This window comes from Neodiprion fabricii, chromosome 6, assembly GCF_021155785.1.
Source record: "Neodiprion fabricii isolate iyNeoFabr1 chromosome 6, iyNeoFabr1.1, whole genome shotgun sequence".
NCBI classification, from domain to species: Eukaryota; Metazoa; Arthropoda; class Insecta; order Hymenoptera; family Diprionidae; genus Neodiprion; species Neodiprion fabricii.
Window position 1 is genome coordinate 7,684,829 of NC_060244.1, and position 21,048 is coordinate 7,705,876.

Below are 21,048 nucleotides of genomic sequence, written 5' to 3' on the forward strand. Positions count from 1 at the left end.
TTTCTCCTTCTGCCGTTCTCCGGCCCCTTGATAATTTATTTATTTTTGACTGACTGATGCTGTCTCAGGTTTAGAAACACTGGGCTTAGGTTGCTCAGATTTAACGGATAATCTTGACTGAACTTTAGCTACTTCTTGGGGTCTAGTAAAAGAGCCAGAATTGTGTCGACTCCTGGGTTGTTGCTGCTTGGTGAGATCACGTTGACTGTTAGATGCAGAATCGTTTCGTCTTTTGGTACGACCCAATCTACCCGAACCAAAAGATTCTGCCCTATTTCGATACTGCGACAGATTTACGGAATCTGACCGTTTGTGATTGTTAGTATTACTAGAATTGGTAGAAAGTGTCACAGTACTCGAACCACCGGATAAACGTCGTACTCGACTAGTAGGGGATGCTTCTCCGCCACCAGCGCTTTCAGACACGCTTCTGTTTCTCCTTTTCATAGCTTGGCTTCGTAGATTCCCACTAAATCCTTGGAGCATCTCGTTTATTTGCGGCTGTAAATTATCAGACAGTTTCAAGTTACTCTTTTATACCAACCAAGATTGTTGAACGCATGTTTCTATCGGGTGCCAATAGAAATCTGAACGTTTTTGATGTCTTGAAATACATGTTGATTTTGAATAAATTAAGCACCGAAACCGTGGCAAATAAACTGAAAACCTACAAAGACATACATATCATTATACAGTAGATTGGAAGCGATGAAAATTGTAAGATATGTGATGTACGAATGTGTACGAATGTGTGTATCTATAACGATAGTATATAATGTGAGAAGGCAGGCAATAAAGGTAGTCGGTCCTGAACCGTAACAGAGTGTAGTCGTCTTTATTTACCTCTTCCTCGCATACACAATAACTGGCGACAAGGACAAAAGCATTGTTCTAGAAACTTCGTCGGCATATGACGAAATAAAACCAAATTAAAGTGTTGGAATGCTGATTGAAATAAAAGGGACTGCATGGATCCAGAATTTAACAAAAGTCCAATTGCAAAAGTTGTGTGAATTAAATAATATTGATGGTGAAGACGATAATATTAATGAGTTACGAAGAAAATTTCGAGAATTTGTGAAAGAAAAGACTGAGTGTGGCCAGCAAAAATTAATACGGATAGCAGATATAGTGGATAAAAAAACGTTCGAAATAGTTGATCCAGATAGTATAAATGAACAATTAAACTGTTTACAAACATTTGAATTTCTTTCGCATCGTTCGCACGTACATGCTCTTTTGTCAGTACTATCTCAAGTTTTGACGTGCAAACATAAGAATAAAAGTGTACAAAATGTCCAAACGTAAGCATAACACATTAACAGTATCTGAAAAATTAAAGCTTCTATCAGACTATGATTGTGGAAAGTCGCGTGATAAACTGTGTGCGGAGTATAATGTACCAAAATCGACCTTGTGTAGAATTATTAAAAACAACGAGAATATTCGGTCTCAGTATATTGATGGAAAAGGGAAGCTTAAACGAATAAGATCAGCAGAGCATCCTGAACTCGAAAAATGTCTTTCGACGTGGATGAAGCAGGTACGGAATAATAACATTCCAATAAGCAGACCAATGATTAAAGAAAAAGCTGAAGAATTTGCAAGTAAGCTCCATATCAATTTTTCTGGCAGTAATGGATGGTTAGAGGGGTTTAAGAAAAGCAACGATATAGCATTTAAAAATATTTGTGGTGAGAGCAATTCTGTGGACAACAATGAATGTAGTGAGTGGATTAAAAACCTTCCAGTTTTATTACACGATTATACTCTCGATGACGTATTCAACGCCGATGAAGCAGGCTTATTCTACAAGTGTCTACCGGATAAAACGTTTACGTTCAAAGGTCAGCCTTGCCATGGTGGCAAATCGAGTAAAGATCGGGTTACTGTACTTGTGTGTGCAATATGTCCGGAAATGAAATACTGCCACTTCTCTTAATTGGAAAATCTAAGAGCCCAAGATGCTTCAAGGGTATCAAGACGTTGCCTGTTAATTATCAAAATAATAAAAAGGCCTGGATGACTTAAGATTTATTTGTAGATTGGTTAAAAAAAGTGAACGCCGATATGAGGGCCCAAAAACGAAAGATAGTGATGTTTGTCGACAATAGCACAGCTCACAACAATATGCCAAAATTGGAGTACGTTAAATTATTGTATTTACCCGCTAATACAACAAGTAAATTGCAGCCCATGGATCAGGGTATTATCAGCAACTTCAAAGTGTACTACAGAAAGGACGTTGTGCAATATGTTCTAAAGTCTATAGAAGATGATAAAAGCCCTGAAATCAACATACTTCAGGCCATGAGATTTGCAAGAAAAGCTTGGTTTTCAGTTAGCAAAACCACAATAAGTAATGGTTACAAAAAAGCTGGATTCAAAGTGACGAATGTATCTGAACCTGAGAACCTACAAGAAGAGGTAGAGACCATTGCAAGATTTCCAGAATGGAACAAACTAATTTTCACCTGTAGGAACAACGAAAATGACCAGCAGCCGAGTTTTCAGGATTTCGTTTCTATGGACGATGATGTAATAATTTCAGAAGATCTTACTGATGACGAAATCGTTTCTACGTATTCTTCTTTGAAGACTGAAGCAGAAATAGAAGAAGTTTATGAAGAAACTTCAGTGAACATTTCAAAGCGTGAGGCAATGGAAGCTTTAGACTTTGCATAAGTATTTTGAGATGTCAAATATTGACGATCAAAGAATTTTTGATCAAATTTATGCCATCGAGAAACAGGTTTTAGCAACTAGCCATCAAATACAAACCAATATAACCGATTACTTTAAGTCATAAACTTTACTGTACTGTACTACATATATTTATTTTTTATAATGAATAAATAAATTCTTACACTTAGTTTCATTTATTATTCATATAAAAAATCTATTTAATTATATAACTCAAAACATTAAAAATACTCATACTTATTTACAATTAATATTTCCACCTTTATATTTGGAATAACTGTAAATTTCGACCTCTATAAGCGGGGGCCTCTGTAAATGAGATAACTAGTATTTTAAACCTGTCTAATTGGAAAACTTGATAAATGAAAACCTCTTCAAATGGTGTAAAATCTATGGTCCCTTGAAATCTCAATTAACCAGGTTTCACTGTAACAAAGGTCAAAGATTATTTGAAACCGCCAGCATCACACCTTGTACATATATAGATATGAATATGAGTTATGATAGACAAATGTAAATTTACGAACGAAGACGAGCAAGTACTCGATCAAATGATTTGTGGCTTAAAAAGTAAAACAATAACGGCGGAATTATTAAAACTAGAGAAACCCGATCTGGAAACAGCATTAAAAAAAGCTATGGCATCAGAGGCAGCTAGTAAAGGCGCAGAAAAATTGCAAGAAACAAATGCGGAAATTCAAGAGGTACACATGCTAAGTCGTGGAAAGTTTTGGCGAAAGCAACATGAGGGAGATCGTAGACAGGGACAACGAACATGGACTAGAAGGGGAAGAACATTCGGCCGGGCTCGAGGAACGGCGCGAGCACAACAAATACCGGGAGGCTCTGCTTGTTAGCGTTGCGGGGATTCAAGACACTTCGTGAAGGATTGTATGTATAGGGAAAATGTAGTATGCCATACGTGCGGTGATAAAGGTCACACTACTAGAGTTTGTACGCATAGAACCGGAAAATCACAAAGAATTACAGTTATTATTAGGTAAAATCAATTATTATGGCAGGTTATTTAAAGATCGTGCTAAAATTCTAGCACCATTATATAATTGCAGTAATTCGAGAATTTTTGAGTGGGATCAAAATTGCAAAGAAGCGTTTAAAAGAGCGAAAATAGAATTAAAAAGTGTGCTTGTAAACTACAATCCATCTTTACCATTAAAATTAACATGTGATGCGTCCCCAAAAGGGCTGGGTGCGTATATCAGCCAGTCTTATGAAGACGGCGATAGACCAATAGCGTTTGCATCAACGAGGTTGACAGCCGCGCAAGAAAATTACTCGCAAATTGATAAAGAAGCAGCTGCGATAATATTTGGAGTAACTAAGTTTTATGATTATTTATTCGGACGTAAATTTCTTTTAAAAACGGATAATAAACCGTTGTCTAGGATCTTTTCTCCTGAAAAGGGTATACCAAAAATGGCTACGAGTAGATTGCAAAATTGGAGTTACTTTCTATCGGCATTTGATTATGAAATAGAGTACATTAGTACAAGAGATAATATTGTGGCTGATACTTTATCAAGATTACCGATAAATTATGTAGAAAATAATGATGTTTTAGAAACTGAAGGCCGATTTACGTATTTACACTATGTATATTCAACAAACATAACATGTTTAAATTTCAAAGCAGTAGCACGCGAAACTGCTAAAAACGAGACTCTATCCATCGTGAAGCGGATGGTAATAGAAGGATGGCCTGACTGTAGTCTTAAAAGTTGGCCTAATGAGTTGCAACCATATGCACTGCGTAAAGACGAAATTCACGTCGAAAAAGAATGCTTAATGTGGGGACAGAGAGTTATCGTCCCACCTAAATTAAGAGAAAAGGTAATCGAAAAATTGCACGAAAGTCACTTTGGGATAGTTAAAATGAAGAGTTTGGCAAGGTCGGTGGTTTGGTGGCCTAATATAGATAAAAATTTAGAAGATAAATCTAAATATTGCAAATGGTGTGTTGAATCTGAAGACAATCCAATTAGAATGGAATTAACTCCATGGCCATGGCCAAGCCAACCTTGGCAAAGACTTCATGCAGACTTTGCGGGGCCATATTTGGGGCAAACTTACCTTTTAGTCATCGATGCCTATTCTAAGTGGCCTGAAATTTTCATTATGAAAAATATATCAGCAGAAGCAACGATAGAAAAATTCCGAGAAATGTTTACAACGCATGGGCTACCGAACCATATTGTAACTGATTCAGGAACGCAGTTTACGAGCGGCGAATACAAAAAGTTTCTCAAGCAATTAGGAATAAAACAAGATTTTTCAGCGCCGAAACACCCAGCGACAAATGGAGCTGCGGAAAATCTTGTAAAAACATTTAAGCGTAAACTCAAAGCGATTGTACAAAGCTCGAAAGTAGATGTGAGAACTGCTATACAAATGTTTTTGTTCTCATGCAGAACAACAAAACATGCAACAACGAATGAAACTCCGGCCAACTTGTTGTTTAAAAGAGAACTGAAAACTCCTTTGTTATTATTACGGCCAGAAACGAGATATCACGTTGAATCAAAGCAATATATGCAAAAAAAGCACTTCAAAGGTAGTAGAAAGGAAAACTTTGAAGGCGACGTAATAATGGCAAAGGATTTTCGAAAACATCACCCGAAAATGTCGGAAGCCAAAATTGTTAGTAAATCACCTCCAAGAAACTGTATAATAAAATTTAAGGAAGGAGGAGATAATGTCTATCAACTTTGATAACTGAATAAAACGGGGAAGGGTGTAAGATATGTGATGTACGAATGTGTACGAATGTGTGTATCTATAACGATAGTATAGAATGTGAGAAGGCAGGCAATAAAGGTAGTCGGTCCTGAACCGTAACAAAGTGTAGTCGTCTTTATTTACCTCTTTCTCGCATACACAATAAAAATCAAAACAAACGTGTCAACCGCAATATCAAACGTGAAAGAGGTTCGAATACATACTTCAACAACATTGGGGTATCCCCCAATGCTAGATTTCATCAAGAATATATTATACAGGCGGATCAATAAAAATTTGACTCACCTCAACTACTCTGAAATCCTCAATACTTTTGAACTTTGAAACATACTCCTGTAGTTTGGATTCAACGTAGAGTTTTTCAGCATGCTTATAATATTTCATGAATGCCCAAAACTTTTCTAATCCATATAATTGGCCTAAAAAATGAAAAATGAATAATAAATTAACAAATAAAAATCGTATACGTAAATATATAAGATCTATACTATAATCATTTATCAAATTCGTCCTCAAATACGGACTCACCAATTTCGTAATCTCGTATCGTCTCGGTTTGAAAATCTTTGTAAAGTTGAGGCCTGAACTTTCTTTCCAAACCGTAACTGTAAAAACGGAAAAGACATTCCAAACCGTAGCGGTATCCTTCAGCAGCATCTTCTAAAGCCAAGGATTTAAATTCTTCGTACATGGTGCGGTTGAAGTTCTCTCTGAGGAAGAATGACCAGAAACGGAATAGCGTGTTCATTTCCTGAGACTGCCCAATTCCCAATCTTTTGCGTTCTGTGAAAACAAAAGTTGCACATGTGTAAACAGCCAGAAAAAGATAGAATTAATTTACTACTCATGCAGCCTCAAGAATTTCATACCTTTCAAACATCGAGAATGGTACTTGTGATAAACTTGTTGAGTGAAACCATTTTCTTTGAGGAGTGAATGACTTGGATGTTGGAACGTTGGTAAAGACTGCGGTGCACTGCCGTAGCTGCTTGCCAAGTAGCTTTCGCTTGGGCTTGTGCCTGCGCTGCTTCTAAATATTACAAGGTTCAAAGAGAAAAAAAAAAGAAAGATGTTAGATACGCCTATTGATTTATAATGTAAAGTTTTGGGAACTTTGGAAAATATATGATATCCTGATATAATTACCCGGTCGAATAAGTTCTAGGACGATGTTCTCTGACGTCCATAATCCAACCAACGTGATGCTCGACGGGAGGATTACTACTGTGACGCGTTTTACGTTTGCGTGGTGTTCTAGGATCCACAGCTGCCTCGTCTTTCACTACGGCAAAGAAACGAGATGCTCCACCTCTTCTGCTGCCTCTGCTTGTCTGAGCAGATCTTTGTACATCGTTGCCTTGACTTCTATCACCGCCTCGTTCACGCTTGCCACGTCCTTCAGATGTATTTGGAACCTGAATATTGGAAGCAACCATTTGAACGCTGTATTCGCAACCGCATCAGTGCAATTTCGAACGAAAATTAATCAATGACAGATATTAAATACCTGTGTGGGCAACGAGTGAGCAACTTCCATTTCATCTTCACTGGTGGTAGGTGGCGGCGGCGGAACTTCAGGGTTGGTTTTTCTTGGGGCTTTAGGTGCCATTTTTTCAAAAGCTTCTTGACTAATCAAATTTACAGTTTTGTAACTTCCGGTCGAAGATACAGATCCAATCTAAAATATTGGCAAGTTGCTTGAAATTTGCTGACTTAAGACTTCCATAAGACATGCAAAAGGTTGTTTACCCTTTGTCTGTCTTCAGTCCATAAATCTTCTTCATAATAATAGAGTCCGTCGTTAATAGCCTGCTCGAGATCTTGCGACATCTTGACACGAGTCATCCAATCACCTGTACGATCATGTCCTTCGTGTTTAGGAATTCTTGTCGTAATGGCGATTGCCTGGGGATTCGACTGTGTTACAATCAAAAGTTTGTTAATGTCACGATCCGAAAGCTCATAATCATCGTCATCCTCAGACCTGTGAAGTGTAGACATTCCTTACTATTAGCAAGTTTTGAGGTAGGATTACATAAAAAAAATTCAGTCTCATTGTCAGATGCAAATATATCAGCATATTTTTCCTAAGTCGGGAAAAGAAGACAAAATTTGATTAAATCATCATGTTTTAGAGTGTTTGAATAATTGTCATATATTTTATTGCAGGTGCTTACCATTCGGAAAATGCATTGTGTCGGCCTGTTGGTGGAGGTGTATCCAATTCTTCGTCAAACTGAAAGTCTAGTTCTTCACGTTCTTCTTCTTTGTTATCTGCTAATTTTCCTCTGTCTTCAGATTTATCTTTTGGTGGTTGTTTCACTCTTCTTCTCACCTGCACAATCCAAACGAAGTTATAAGCCATGCATACAATTTTTCAAAATCGGTCGAGGCCCAATATCATACTGTGTCTGCAGCATTATTGGTAAGTATCGTTACTAGATTGTTAATACACTGCTAAGAGCGTGTGTAGAGAGGTCTACTATCAAACCCCACTCATCGGATGATAATCCTTGTGGTGTTAGCGAATCCTCACAAAATACTCTTGCGCAATTCAAATCATCCGACTACCACAAAATGAATATCCGAGTTATCAAATTGAGCTTATGATGGAATCTATAAAATTATTTCCTTCACGACTAAAACTGCGTCACATACTTACTTCTCTCCAAACGTCATCCATGGACGGCTGATCATCTCCGTTTACTTGAAAGGTTGACGATCGCACTGAATTGGATGATATTTTTACAGGTTTAACACCGGTATCTGGTAAGGAGCTGCTCTGTTTTCGACGTTCTTCTTCTTTCTTGGATCGAACATTTTCTTTGTCATTATTAAAGGACTCAATTCCCTTGTTTACTATAACGGGCACAAACTCTGGTACGTCAGGGTTCAGACTATCACCTATTGAAGAAGATACGCTATCTGATTCGCTAAGTCTCCCATGTACAGAATTAGAATTATTGCGTACACGTAAGCTTAGAGGGATTGGTGGTGGAGGAATAGCAGTCAAGGGTTCGGCGACGGGAAAGAAACTGGGATGTGAAGGCGACGACGACAGTTGCGAAGGAATCTGATGATGATGATGCGCCTGAGGATAAACGGGATTTCCAGCTGCATCTAATATCGGCCATTTCAGAGGCTCAGTCTTTGTTCTAACCTGAAAGTCGAGAGTTTAAAATTTATAAATCTACATTCCATAAATGGGTGGATTAAGAATGCATTAAATTATCGAATAGCATGAGGAGAGAAGCCGTAAACAGTTGTGCGAAGGTCTACTATCAAACCCCACTCATTGGATTTTTGGTCCTTGTGGTGTTAGCGAATCCTTCAACTTTCATCTGGCACAATATCGTCATTAAACTAGTATCAAGAATCTAGCCGAATAATTCGATGATAATGTGCCTTGCAGATGTGAAAAAAAATCAAAATATCGAACATTCTAACCTGGAATCCATTAACGAGTTCAAGTTTGTCAGACTCTTTAATAGCCTCGACGACCAAAGCTACGTCAGTGGTAAGCGCTTGTACTCGATGGAACGAAGCTATAAGAGTAATAGGAAGAAAACCTTCAGCATCCATTTTACGACGTAGAAAGAAATCCCTCATCAGATTTTCTTCGCTAAAGTAGTACTCGCTGGAATATAGAAAATGCATACTGCCTTAGTATTTGGGTTATAGAAAAATCCTTGATTCTGTATAAAAAACCAAATTATTCTTCAGACATAGTTTTATCAGCATGTCGAATTTCTTTTCTAAGTCGGGAAAAGAAGACAAAATAATGTAATATCATCATATACGTAATGAACTAGGAACTGAATAAAAATCATATTAATGCCTGCATTATTAAATCAAACTTACATTTGTTTCTTAATGTAATCTTTAAGCGTTGTCATATCCAAATTGATGTAGCTCGAATTGTTGAAGTAGAAAGTACCCATATATGGCATCATAAATGAGGCATCAGATCCGCCAAACTTATTCACCTGCAATTCAACTCTGTTAACTTCATATCAGGCTCAATTAATACCACTCAGTTAAATTTTCCCAAGTTTTATGCCAAATTTCAATATATACAGTTAATAACATCTGTTAATTCGTATTAACAGCTAGATGTGGCAGAATTGTGATGAGTTTCACTCCGACTACAAGTGCAAAATTGTAAATTAATTAATCGTCTAATCTCAATAATGAAGGGAACAAAAAATTGACTCCTAAACATATAACAAACGTCACATACCTGCGTGTAGTCCGTAGGATAGTCTGGATATTCAGGATCATGCCTAGGCTTAAAACCACCGCGGCTAGTACCACGAGTGCCTCTACCACCTCTCCCTCTGTATCGAGTACTACCGCCTCCTCGTGCGCCTCTATAGCTATACCTCGATCTGTCGTAATCTCTGTCACGCCAATTTTCCTCCTCTGACAGTTAGCAAAATGAAATTTGGTTTGGTAAGTTGAGATGAATACTAAAATTCTTCGAAAATGAACGGAAGACTCAATTAATCGAGAGTTTTTACCTTCTCCATTTCTCTCACGCGGTCCATGAGTTTTCGGAGATCTTTCTCGCTTCCCTCTGTTCTTTGCCAAATCTATGTCTAGGGGAACCCATTTCTGCTTTGTGACTGAAATTTGATATCAGGAACTATTCAATAACTTGGTTGATTGTATAAGCAGTGAAGAGCGTAGGAATGTGTCACAAGCTCCAGAGAAAAATGCTAGCGTATTTGTATTTTAGTCAATCAACGTAATTGAACACTCTTTCTTTTTTTTCTTTCTTCTCTTTCACGAGTCACCGAGGAACTTCAAACGTAGAGTTACCTTTTTTCTTTTTATCACTGCCGTCCGTGTGTTCGTCGCTATCATCTTGGAAGTGATTTTGTTCTTTGTTTTCCTTGCCTTTGCCTTCGCTGGCTGGACCAGCATAGTTGTCCTTTGTTTGGTTTGGTTCGATGACGCCGTTTTGTTTTTGGGTTGCTATTGTGGGCTTCTTCTAAACCAAAATGGCATAAACTGTACCGCTGATTATCAATAAGATATCATGATCACCAAATGATATAACAGATTACGTACTGCTTATCGACTTATCGATAAGATGTCAAAATTAATGAATGGAGTGATTTCAATTATGGTATAAACTTTTCACAATTATGATTTGCTAATCATTCAACAGTTTTCTTGTTTTTTTTTTTCCTTTAATTTGCACGAAAGCCGATAGTAATACATTTCTAACTGGCATGGGAAATATTCAAGACAATGAAATCATAGTGGATTTTTAGAAGCATGTAAGAACACATTTGGTACCAAGACAATTATAATACAGCGTCGGCACATGTTTTAGATAAAGGTGTTCGGTATTAATCTGGCAAAAGTTCTACACCTACAGATTTTCATGGAAATCTGTACGCTCTAGCTTTTGCAGATTTGATATAGGTACACTGATACTCATGTTGAGATTGAATTTTACTGTCTGTTTTCTAAATTAAATAATGGTAGGTAAAATTCAGGAAAATACGAAACCCACCTCTCCTTGAGCCCCGAGAGATGGCCAGTCTCCAATATCGGTAAAATCACTGGCCTGAAATATTGTAAAACGTATACGTTAATACTAACATAAAGATAATTTAAACAGTGATAAGTCATAGAAGTTAGCAAATACGGTATAGAAGCGGGAATGGTGATTTGCTGCGATGACAAACGAGTTAAAGAAATGTTGAGTCTAACAATACTCGGGCAAATTTATTAAACACGTAACTATACAAACACTGCCAAGGTATTATGGAAATTTCCAAACCGAGTATGAGTAGTAAAAACTCTGGGACACGGTGAGTAGTTTATAAATAGATTTACTAAAAATGATTATCACCGCAGATAGTTTCTGAAGCGTTGAGTGAAATCTGAAAATAAATCATCACGTAGCGAAACCAGGATCGTGATCCGATCAATTTATCAAAAGAGTAGCAATCGGGAAAATTCACTCAATCGAACACAGAACTGGTACAGTAACTCAAGATATTATATTTTAAATTTCCCAGTTTAGTCAAAAATTTTGCAAAGACCTGTGGAATCTATTAGACTGGAATAATCAATGATTCTAATGAAAATCTTACCTTTTGATTGATTTTTCTTCTGTCTTTTGGCGCTTTGACAATTGTTGGCTGCACACCGGTTGAAGAACCATTTTCTGCAAACAAGAATAAACATTTGTAACAACAAGTATACTTAATGACCAATAAATAACGTAATACTGGTAATAAAAATAAATATTGCAACAAACATTCGATAAGTTAAAAAAAAACATGAATAGACATTATGTGTATAATGTATTGATTAAGAAAGAGTCGCTCGTTATCAACTCCGATTGCTTAACCTTGAAGATAATCGCGTAACACTCGTACAAATAAATTATAGCATGAAATCAAATGCAATGGCAGAATTGAACGGTCTGTTCAATTTTCATTCTCATTCTTATAACTATACGTGCGCAATTCAACCTGTACAATCAGCAACAGTGTCAATAAGAAATGCTAAGTAATTTTTCACCGAATTTCCGGTTGAATACTAAATATGCCGCAAGTTCGTCAATTACGACATAATATAATAGTTGGAATAGGTGAAAAGTAAGCATTAATTCTCATATTTCGCAAACATGGATATTTCTTCACCGCTAGTTAATTGAACATAATTAGTTTTCAACGGAGACAGCAAAGCAAACTCAGACTATCTACTTATTGTACGAATACGAACGTACGCGATTCAAATTATTCTACGCTCTTCTTATCCAACCGTAAGAAACTATCGTCTCATTTGTAACTTTACTTACTAGAGAAAAAAATAGGATATTTTTAACAGAAAAAGAGGCAATCGCGTTGCACAGAGTTAAAAAAAAAAAAAAAAAAGAACGCAGAGTACGGATATTTCATCTCCCGATAGTATGAGTTTAATTTCGCGTATTACACCCCCTCATTTCCAATTACACACGTATTATCACACATTTAAAGTATTTTCGTTACTTAAATAATGCGTATCTACGTTATATATACTTGCCCACAGAGCAAATAATTATTATTTTCACAAGTGAGAACAATAAGATCGAAAAGCAACAGCCGCAGCATCTTTTCGCGTTGTTACGTTACGTTAACGTTGCATTACGCTATATATTTATTTTTGTTATAAATACGAAAATATACGAACGTTCCCAGTTGTTTCAGGCCTCGCGCCAAATACATCGGTGAAGAATATTATTTGCTTCGAAAGATTGAAAGATAGAAAAAAAATTTGGATAAATATGAAATTGGAAAAACGTCAAACGTTAGGCATCATACTATCGAATCATTTCGAGAATACCAAAAGCCGTAATAATTGAATCTGAAAATGATTATAATAAGTAAATCATTTGAAATATGAAAAAGCATATACCCGATGCCTAGAACTGTACTAGTCTTGCATTAAAACAGGTATTATCACCACACAGAGAGATTTAACCTGATTAGTTTACTCTGCCAAGTAAGCGTGAGCATGTAAAGAAATACACAATGCATGAATTGAACTGAATAAGGATGTTTATCCAATTAAATTCATTGGCCAAACGTCGTCAAATTGTTATCGTGCACAGATTTCGCAATGCGAATACTGAACGTGTGTAATCGTACGATGGTTAAAGATAAAAAAAAAATAAAAATTCCCCTCAGCAACGAATGTAACACAATATGTAGCAAAGATGCGACGAAAGCTAGTGACTGTTTATTCGGATCGTGATGTCCGACCATATACCCATTTGTATAAATTTAATTTTAACATTCGTTAAATTTATACAAAGCCCTAACGAATTATTTCGATACATATATCAACTCTTGTTTATTCAGTAAAGAGTTACCTTGGAAAAGATGAAAAGAAAAAAAAAAAAATTTGAAACTTGTCTGTAAGAAGTGCATGTAAATAAGATTATTTATTATTCAAGCCTGTATTGTCAAACAATTAAACCTATCAATCAATTTCTATTTTATCAAATCAGGTGTACATATCATATATATATATATATATATATATATATATATTATTTGTTGATTGAGGATTTGTACTAAAAAAAATTCCTCGTAAATAAATATGAGGTATGTAATCAACGTAACGTATAGTGTATATACGAATTAATTCCCAGGGAAGTGTTATAATAATTTTCGATATCGTCGTTGGTTGACGATATTTTTAGTCTGCAGTCCGGAGCAATCCGATACGGAAAACCTTGGCAGCCGTGCGTATCGTTGCTTGTCTCTGGTTTACAGGTTAACCAAAGCGATCAAAATTTAAACTATTAACTCAACATATGCAAGTGCACACGTGCTTTCTGTACGAATATATTCAGGGTTCGTACGCTTTTTGGAACCCGTAATTCCCTGACTTTTCCAGGTGTTCCAGCCTGAAAATAGGATTTTTCTCAGTAACCTTCCAAGAAATATGTCGCTGATTGATGACAATTTTTCTGCATACCTAATAATTAATTTACTGTCCGACTACTAATTTACAAACAACAGCCAAAGATTTTCAGTAAGAAAAAAAACGAAAGGAGGTTCGATATCAAGTAATGTACGTATGAGAACGAGTTTATTTCTTCAAGAAACCTAAAATTCCAATCTTATTTTCGAAATTCCTTGACTTTCCCTGATTTTTCTCTGCTGTAAGAAACTTTCTAAATTTTCTTGGTTTTCCCTGTGCGTACGAACCCTGATTCTGGAAACGAGAATATAATAATCAATTTTCAAATATAAAGTACGTTGATTTTTTTCACGCGATTTATAATTAATTTATAAAAAGCGTCCGACAATATATATATATATATGTACATGCATGTACAGAAAAATGTCGAATATCTGCACTGTGCTGCAAAATCTTGTAGTTTGAAAAATATCAGATCTCGTAAAAAAATAAAAAATAAAAAAAAATTAACTCAAGGTTACCGACACATGCGTTATACATCATTTGCTTTTTTCTCTTCTCGGCTCCTAATGTCAAGAACATTCTCTCTCCATTTTTATTTTCAAGGAAAACCGAGGACAAGGAAAATTTACAGTTACTATCCCCAGTGCCCATCTGCTGTTCCTGCAGGTATAAGGATCAGGACTACAACGAAGCATTCACGATTCACTGAATGAAATAGGCTTTCGGTGAAACGTTCGAGAAGAACTTTAGAGGAGTATTTGAAGCCAGAAATTCGAGAAAAAAAAATTAAGAAGAGAGAAAAACTGTTTTTTCTTTGCTGCATGGTTATTTATTCTTTGAATTCGGCTGTGGTATTATTTTTGTTTTTGTTTTTTTTTTATTTTTATTTTTTTCAAGAAAAAAAAAATGGAATTTGCAGCCTTTCTTAATTCTCTTCTACAATTATTATCAACCGCCATTGCAACTGCATCTATTTAAAATCTTTCATAATTTTTACAAAATAATTCAATTTACTTATATAATTTATATATATTTAAAAGGAAAATCGTATCACATTATACGAATAGTGGAAATTTTTCGACGATACTCAAGATCAGCTTTCCAAACCATTTATTCCTAGTTGTTAAAGTCATATATCGAGATTAGATATGAATTCAACGTTAAACCTCGGGCGATTACGTAACCAACATTCTCAGTTCGTTGTGCACGTGTAGCGGGGTAAATCGCCACTACGTGTGATAATAAAAAACATACGATAAGCGTTTGTACAGTTGTTTTGAAATTGAACTCGAGTTTTTGAAAACAGCAGAGTTCAAAAATAGAGATTAAAAAATGTTAATTTGAAAGTAGAATAATAAAAAAAAAAAGTCAAAAAAATCAAATAACACGTTTAAATTCTATCGTCACCCAATTTGAAATAATTGTCAAATATATCCAAACGTATAATAATACTCGTAGTATTGCCTGCTGGTGGTTCAACTTCACATGATACATATGTAATAAAATGTCTCAATATATAACTTCGTCGAAGGGGAGAAGAAAAAAAAACGAAAAAGAAATTATCAGCAGCAGCTGAGACTTTCGAATGTTGTAAGAGAAAAAGAAAGAAATACAGAAACAGAGAGAGAGAGAAAGGAAACGAAATGCCAGGCAGAATATTCGGGCGAGGTTCAGGGCGACAAACAAATTCGAATCCGGAACATAAGGTGAAAGCAAGAAAACCTTTAACAAGTCAGCCAGCCAGCCCTGGCCTCAGGCAACTGGTTGATTAATTTCAATCGTTTATAATGTCAATCGAATGACCAGGTGGACACGACGGAATGAAAGAACGCCTCGGTCCAAGTTTCAACCTGTACCAATTAGAATTAAAAAAAAAAAAAAACGAATGGTGACTTTTAAACTTTTCTAACGAAAAGTAAATCTGATTATAGGGATTATGTATTCAAACGTAAATGCGGTAAAGGATGATTTTTATTTTTATTTATTTATATTTATTTATATTTATTTATATTTATTTAAATTTTTCAACTTTTCAAACATAATACAAGTTACCTACGTGCTCCTTAAAATATCCACGAATGCAATGCGACACAATGCAGCGGTGACTTACTTAATAGGTTTGTGAGCCCGAAATAGAGAGAATGTTCGATAGGTTGAAGTTAGTAACGTTATCTTGACGAAACATTGGGAGAAAGTCCACTATTTCCTTAGTTTTACAAAATATGAGTATAATTTGTTTCATTGCGGTTTAACGAATTTCGACCACTTTCAAAATCGCGAAATTACGGTTTTTCTTCAACATGAACCGTTGCGATAACGTTACTTGCTGCGACATAAAATAAGCATGGTGCAAAGTCAACCTGCCCGTTGAAATTGACGGGAGGAGGTAATTATAAATCGACCGCTGATCAGGGACAATTATTTGTCATTGTTTCATTATGCTCACGTGTATTATTGTTGTCGTGATTGTTGTTAGCGAGTCATAGAAAGCGAGAAAATATAAAGCACACGTGAACAAAGACCACTACGAATCCTCAAGTTTGCCCTTTGTACGTAAATAACAAATTAATGATTCTCTAATTGAAATAACTGTGCTTTTACTTGGTGATAACATTGCAATTGTTATTTATTTATTTTTATTAATTGAATCGAATTTGATTTATATTTAAATTAAACAAACATTAATAATTGTGCTTGGCAGTCAACAACAACTCCTTTTTTTCTCTTCACGAGCAGAGAAAAGATTTCGTTGTTTTATCAAAACCATGATTTATCACCGTACAGTTACGGAAGTCTATATATTGTAACCGTTTATTTGTATGGGATGTTATCCCTGTGTGCGTCAAATGACAGTAACTGTTTTGTAAATGTGAACTTTTACGTATTTCCGGTGTTTCGTTACGATATAGTTGACGTTTAACTTGTATTTCTAAAGAACTACACACACACATATATATATATACATACATACGTGATAACAAAAATGACTAAGGAACTATGTAAAACGTATACGTTGATTAACGAGGAAAAACGATGTTACAATTCCCAACTATATAAAGCGTGAATCCCACTCACTCAGCAGCAGTTATGTGATAAGACTTTTAACACAACATAATTATACTTTCAAAATTTTTTTTTAATATGTCTTTCGCTATATCCAACATCGGTTCCTATGTGAAAATTCTCTCAAAATTCTTTCCGACGTTCCGCAGTAATTCCAAGGACAAACGAGATGATGGAAGAATATAAAAAAAGAAATAACCCCCCCCCCCCGAGACAAGTTTCGACGAGTAAAGCAATGAACAAAAACCTTCAAAGCCAGATTTGCGCATAAATTAGATGCGTCCGTCTATACGTATAAATATACACGTGTAATACAGATCGAATCAAAGATTTTAGTATCACCAGAATTCAGGCGTCAATATCCGGCCGAACATCTGCACAGGGTGGCCATCGAGAAGTTTTCGCATCAGCACGCAACGCCACGAGGCTTTTGCTTCTCGTTTTTACAAAGATCAGGGGAACCGGTTCGGTTCGCAAAGGTTCGAATCCTCTTTTACGAGTAGCCGTCGTCGTTTCCAAATGGCAAATCGATTTTTCGATCGTGTATCGTGTGACGTAGGTACGTTTAGGATAAGTCAGAACTGACACTGACACGAATCGTGATCTATATTATACTCAATCTTCGACCAATTCACTAATGCATAAAATAAAGTTTCCTCTTGAAGGAAAAAAGTTCCGCTGAACCAATCAAATTTTTAAAAAAATGTTTAATCGGGGACACGAATTTCATCTAACAAAGACGAAATGAAAATTTACACAAGCCGCAGAATGAAATTGGACATAGTATTGCAAAAATGACATAAGCCGTGGCTATTGAACATATTGACTGGTATCTTATAATTATTGTTGTAAATTTATAACGATTAGTGAGTCGAGTCACATACATACACATTAAATACACGACACCGCACGTAATATTATATTATACGTGTACGTAACGATTGATTTATTATTCACCATGTGTTCGTTTCGTATAATTTTATACGTATACATATAATATAGAAGCTCGGAACCTTGAAGAAGACGGAAACGGCAAAGCCGCCGATTTTGCGGAGGCGTTATCGTCGAAAAGTGTGCGAATGAATAAGCCTGCGTGAAAATATGTCGGAAAGAAGTTCGACGTCGATTCATTACCACCTGTTCAAACTCGATATAGCGATAAAAGTTTTTGCAATTACTTAACTCGATGTGTAACACAGCGACACGATGTTATTGTACTTTTTGGTTGATTCAATAAATGACGAATATCGAGCCAAAGAATGAACGTTCGCGACTAAGTACAAGAAATATTCAATTATCGTAAACGATGATTCGGAGAGTCGCTGATTAGAAGAAACAACAATCTCAATCTAATAAAAGAATTTCTCCTTGTACAAATTTTCCGCGTCTGTGAGAGTTAAAGAACCTAAGAATTGGAACAAGACCAACTTTTCAGTCTCAAATTGAGCGTAAAAATTCTAATTTATTCATTATATTTCTGAACAACTGTATCGTCAATTTTTAAAGGTCAACAAGGCATAAAAATGACGATTCCCAAAAAATAAAAATCTTTTCTCGAATCGCTAAGATTTTATCTCTCTTTTCTAGTCTCAATAAAAATAAAAGAAAAGAAAAGAAAAGTGAACGGTGTTTCGGAGGTGAAAAAATAAAAATTTTTAGTGATGAATCCGTACACGCATTATACATTGTATACGCATAATTTTGCCCCCATTTTATCTAGAATATATGGTAGAAAAGCACCAGCGTTGCGTATAAAACTTATTTTCAGCCCAGTCTAAACTCTAAAGATAAAGATAAAGACAACAACGACCAAGCTATAGTTAATACATATGTGTGTGTGTGTGCAGCGGGCAGAGTTTTGAGAAAGTGCCAAAGTCTGGGATGACTTTGAAATTAGGTCTCCACGTAATAACCGACATACCAACTAACTAATCTGTACACCTCACGTCGGAGTTCGGTCGTTGAACTATCTTTATTAACAATGATAAATCATGCAGCAGATTCGGATTATATCCTTGTTATAGAAATCGCATAACTAATAACATAACTGATTAGCACAGGCGGCGATTAGCTGATTTCTTTTTTTTTTTTTTAAATATACTCTTACCTGTATGCATAATAATGTAGTACCATGTATAAATTTCGAATTATATAAATAAAGCTAGAAAAATAACGACGCCTGCATATCCATAAAAATTTACGAGCTGATTTTACTTTTACTTGGACGAATTTTTTAAACTGATTAAGTAAATAACTCACGGGTTTTATTGGTACGATTTCGACGGCTTTCAGGAAAAGAGAGAAAAAGAAATAAGACTGGAATATCGTTACAGACGAATGTCAGGATTCGTAAGAGAATCGCGGTAATAATTATTTGACATTTAGATGTTCTGCGTACGTAATATACATATATACGTTTATATAACTCAAAGAAAGTAAAAGCGCATCGCTGCAGCTGATGTGACATGTAATGATTATATTATATACATACTTACGTCATTCCGTATTTCAAATGATTCGCAAAAATAAAATCAAAAAAATACGGATGACAATTAAAAGATCTTCCATACAATTATAACTAGTGGTGACAGAAGTAACCGAGATGAATTTTATCTTACCATTGTAATTTACCTACAAGATTCTCATATACAACCGATTGTCGATGAAAAAAAAAAAATTCATTCAGTTGTACGTATAATAAATTTCAACTATACTCGACGTGCGCGTATAACCGAACGTAATCGAAAACATTTTCTCTACAGCGTATACTTTCGTTCGTCGACGTACACACGGTATGTACTTTAATATACCTAAGCATTAAAACTGCAACTGCACGTTGTAATAAAATGATTTGATCGATAAATGATATCGCTACAGTTTGTCATAATAAGAGACTAATTTTAAACCGGAAACATGAAGTACGTATCGGCGAACATTGCCGATATACTTGTCGCAAGGCGAATTTGATCGAAATGATCGATGTATAATTCGTAAAGCATTGCAGAAACCATTGAAAAGCATTGCGAAAAGACGAGTGTTCTGCGTTGTGTGGAAAATCGTGCTAGTTTGATTTTTTACTTTCTTTCACATTTTTTTCAATTCGTGAACAAACACGCCATGGCGCTTCAATTACTATTTCTTTCCTGACGTTTATATTCAACCCAAAGATCACGATCCGTAACACAACGATATATCACCCGGGAATCTTATTCTCCTAAATTAGAAGTTCATATCGAATTAAAACTATTTTATGATTTTATATTTATGAATTAATAATGAAAAAGTCGTCAGATACGCGTCTCAAACAACAACTGGAGACTTGATATAACAAGCGTGGGTCTTTGTGACGTAAGTTGATATTATTACGATTGATATAAGCAATAGAAAAAATATATGATTCCACGTAACTCGGAACGCTCACGTTTTGACAGACCCGTTGTTTTACCCTAAACAAATTTTTCAGAGGTCGCATCATGGTGGAAAATCGCAAGTTATTTTTTTTCTAAAATACCCTAATGTATACCGTATACGTATATAATGTGGTAAATAATTTAATAAGATAGATTTTTTTGTCACTAACACACGAATAGTACTGATTAATATTCGTGAACCGAAATAATGTATATACATAAAAATTAAAATATGGACTAGTTTTCAAGGAAAAGAAGGAAAAGAGGATAGATTTGTATCACATCAAATGCGAAAACTCACGTGCAGGCGCGACGTCGTTCTCGTTAAATTTCATTATGCCTCGTATTCCAATAACATAATCCGTTATTTTCACTTTTATTCAGTAGAACACTGTTTAAATAATGTCTGCACGCACATACACACACCGCACGTATTTGCCACACAAATTAATCAACTGTGTTTATTACGGATATTCCTTCACTGAAATATCTCGGGCGTAGCACACAGGCTTAAATTGTGAACTCTAATTGCCGTAAATACAACAATATACGATATTTAAACCGCGACGACGACGGTATCAAAAATATCAATCTTCAAAAGCACATCGTCTTCGTCAATTTATTCCTTACTTTTGTCGACCGGTGCTAAAAAATAATTTAAAACTATTTGAAAGTTCAA

The 21,048-nt window shown here is 35.5% G+C and overlaps 1 protein-coding gene and 1 long non-coding RNA gene across 8 annotated transcripts in view; both read right to left on the minus strand.

Annotated features, from left to right (window-relative positions):
• LOC124185319 (la-related protein 1B) overlaps nt 1-21,048 on the minus strand; it is a 41,698-nt gene that overhangs the window by 11,200 nt on the left and 9,450 nt on the right. For 2 of the 7 annotated variants that reach the window (XM_046575969.1, XM_046575970.1), the window contains exons 2-18: nt 20,671-21,014; nt 11,571-11,644; nt 10,985-11,038; nt 10,282-10,453; nt 9,981-10,085; nt 9,701-9,882; nt 9,322-9,446; nt 8,908-9,097; nt 8,123-8,620; nt 7,638-7,795; nt 7,210-7,444; nt 6,968-7,138; nt 6,607-6,875; nt 6,330-6,490; nt 5,989-6,243; nt 5,746-5,879; nt 44-501 (exon numbers count right to left, since the gene is read on the minus strand). In XM_046575969.1, the coding sequence (XP_046431925.1) occupies nt 44-501; nt 5,746-5,879; nt 5,989-6,243; nt 6,330-6,490; nt 6,607-6,875; nt 6,968-7,138; nt 7,210-7,444; nt 7,638-7,795; nt 8,123-8,620; nt 8,908-9,097; nt 9,322-9,446; nt 9,701-9,882; nt 9,981-10,085; nt 10,282-10,453; nt 10,985-11,038; nt 11,571-11,644; nt 20,671-20,704 (3,275 nt within the window). In that variant the 5' untranslated portion in view covers nt 20,705-21,014. The remainder of the gene's footprint in view (nt 1-43; nt 502-5,745; nt 5,880-5,988; nt 6,244-6,329; nt 6,491-6,606; nt 6,876-6,967; nt 7,139-7,209; nt 7,445-7,637; nt 7,796-8,122; nt 8,621-8,907; nt 9,098-9,321; nt 9,447-9,700; nt 9,883-9,980; nt 10,086-10,281; nt 10,454-10,984; nt 11,039-11,570; nt 11,645-20,670; nt 21,015-21,048) is intronic. The other 5 variants (XM_046575967.1, XM_046575964.1, XM_046575968.1 and 2 more) reach the window with 4 other exon arrangements.
• LOC124185339 lies at nt 13,821-15,349 on the minus strand. Its single transcript, XR_006871370.1, has 3 exons — nt 15,337-15,349; nt 14,144-14,146; nt 13,821-13,939 (listed from the first exon to the last, which is right to left on the minus strand). It is a non-coding gene; the product is annotated as an uncharacterized LOC124185339 (long non-coding RNA).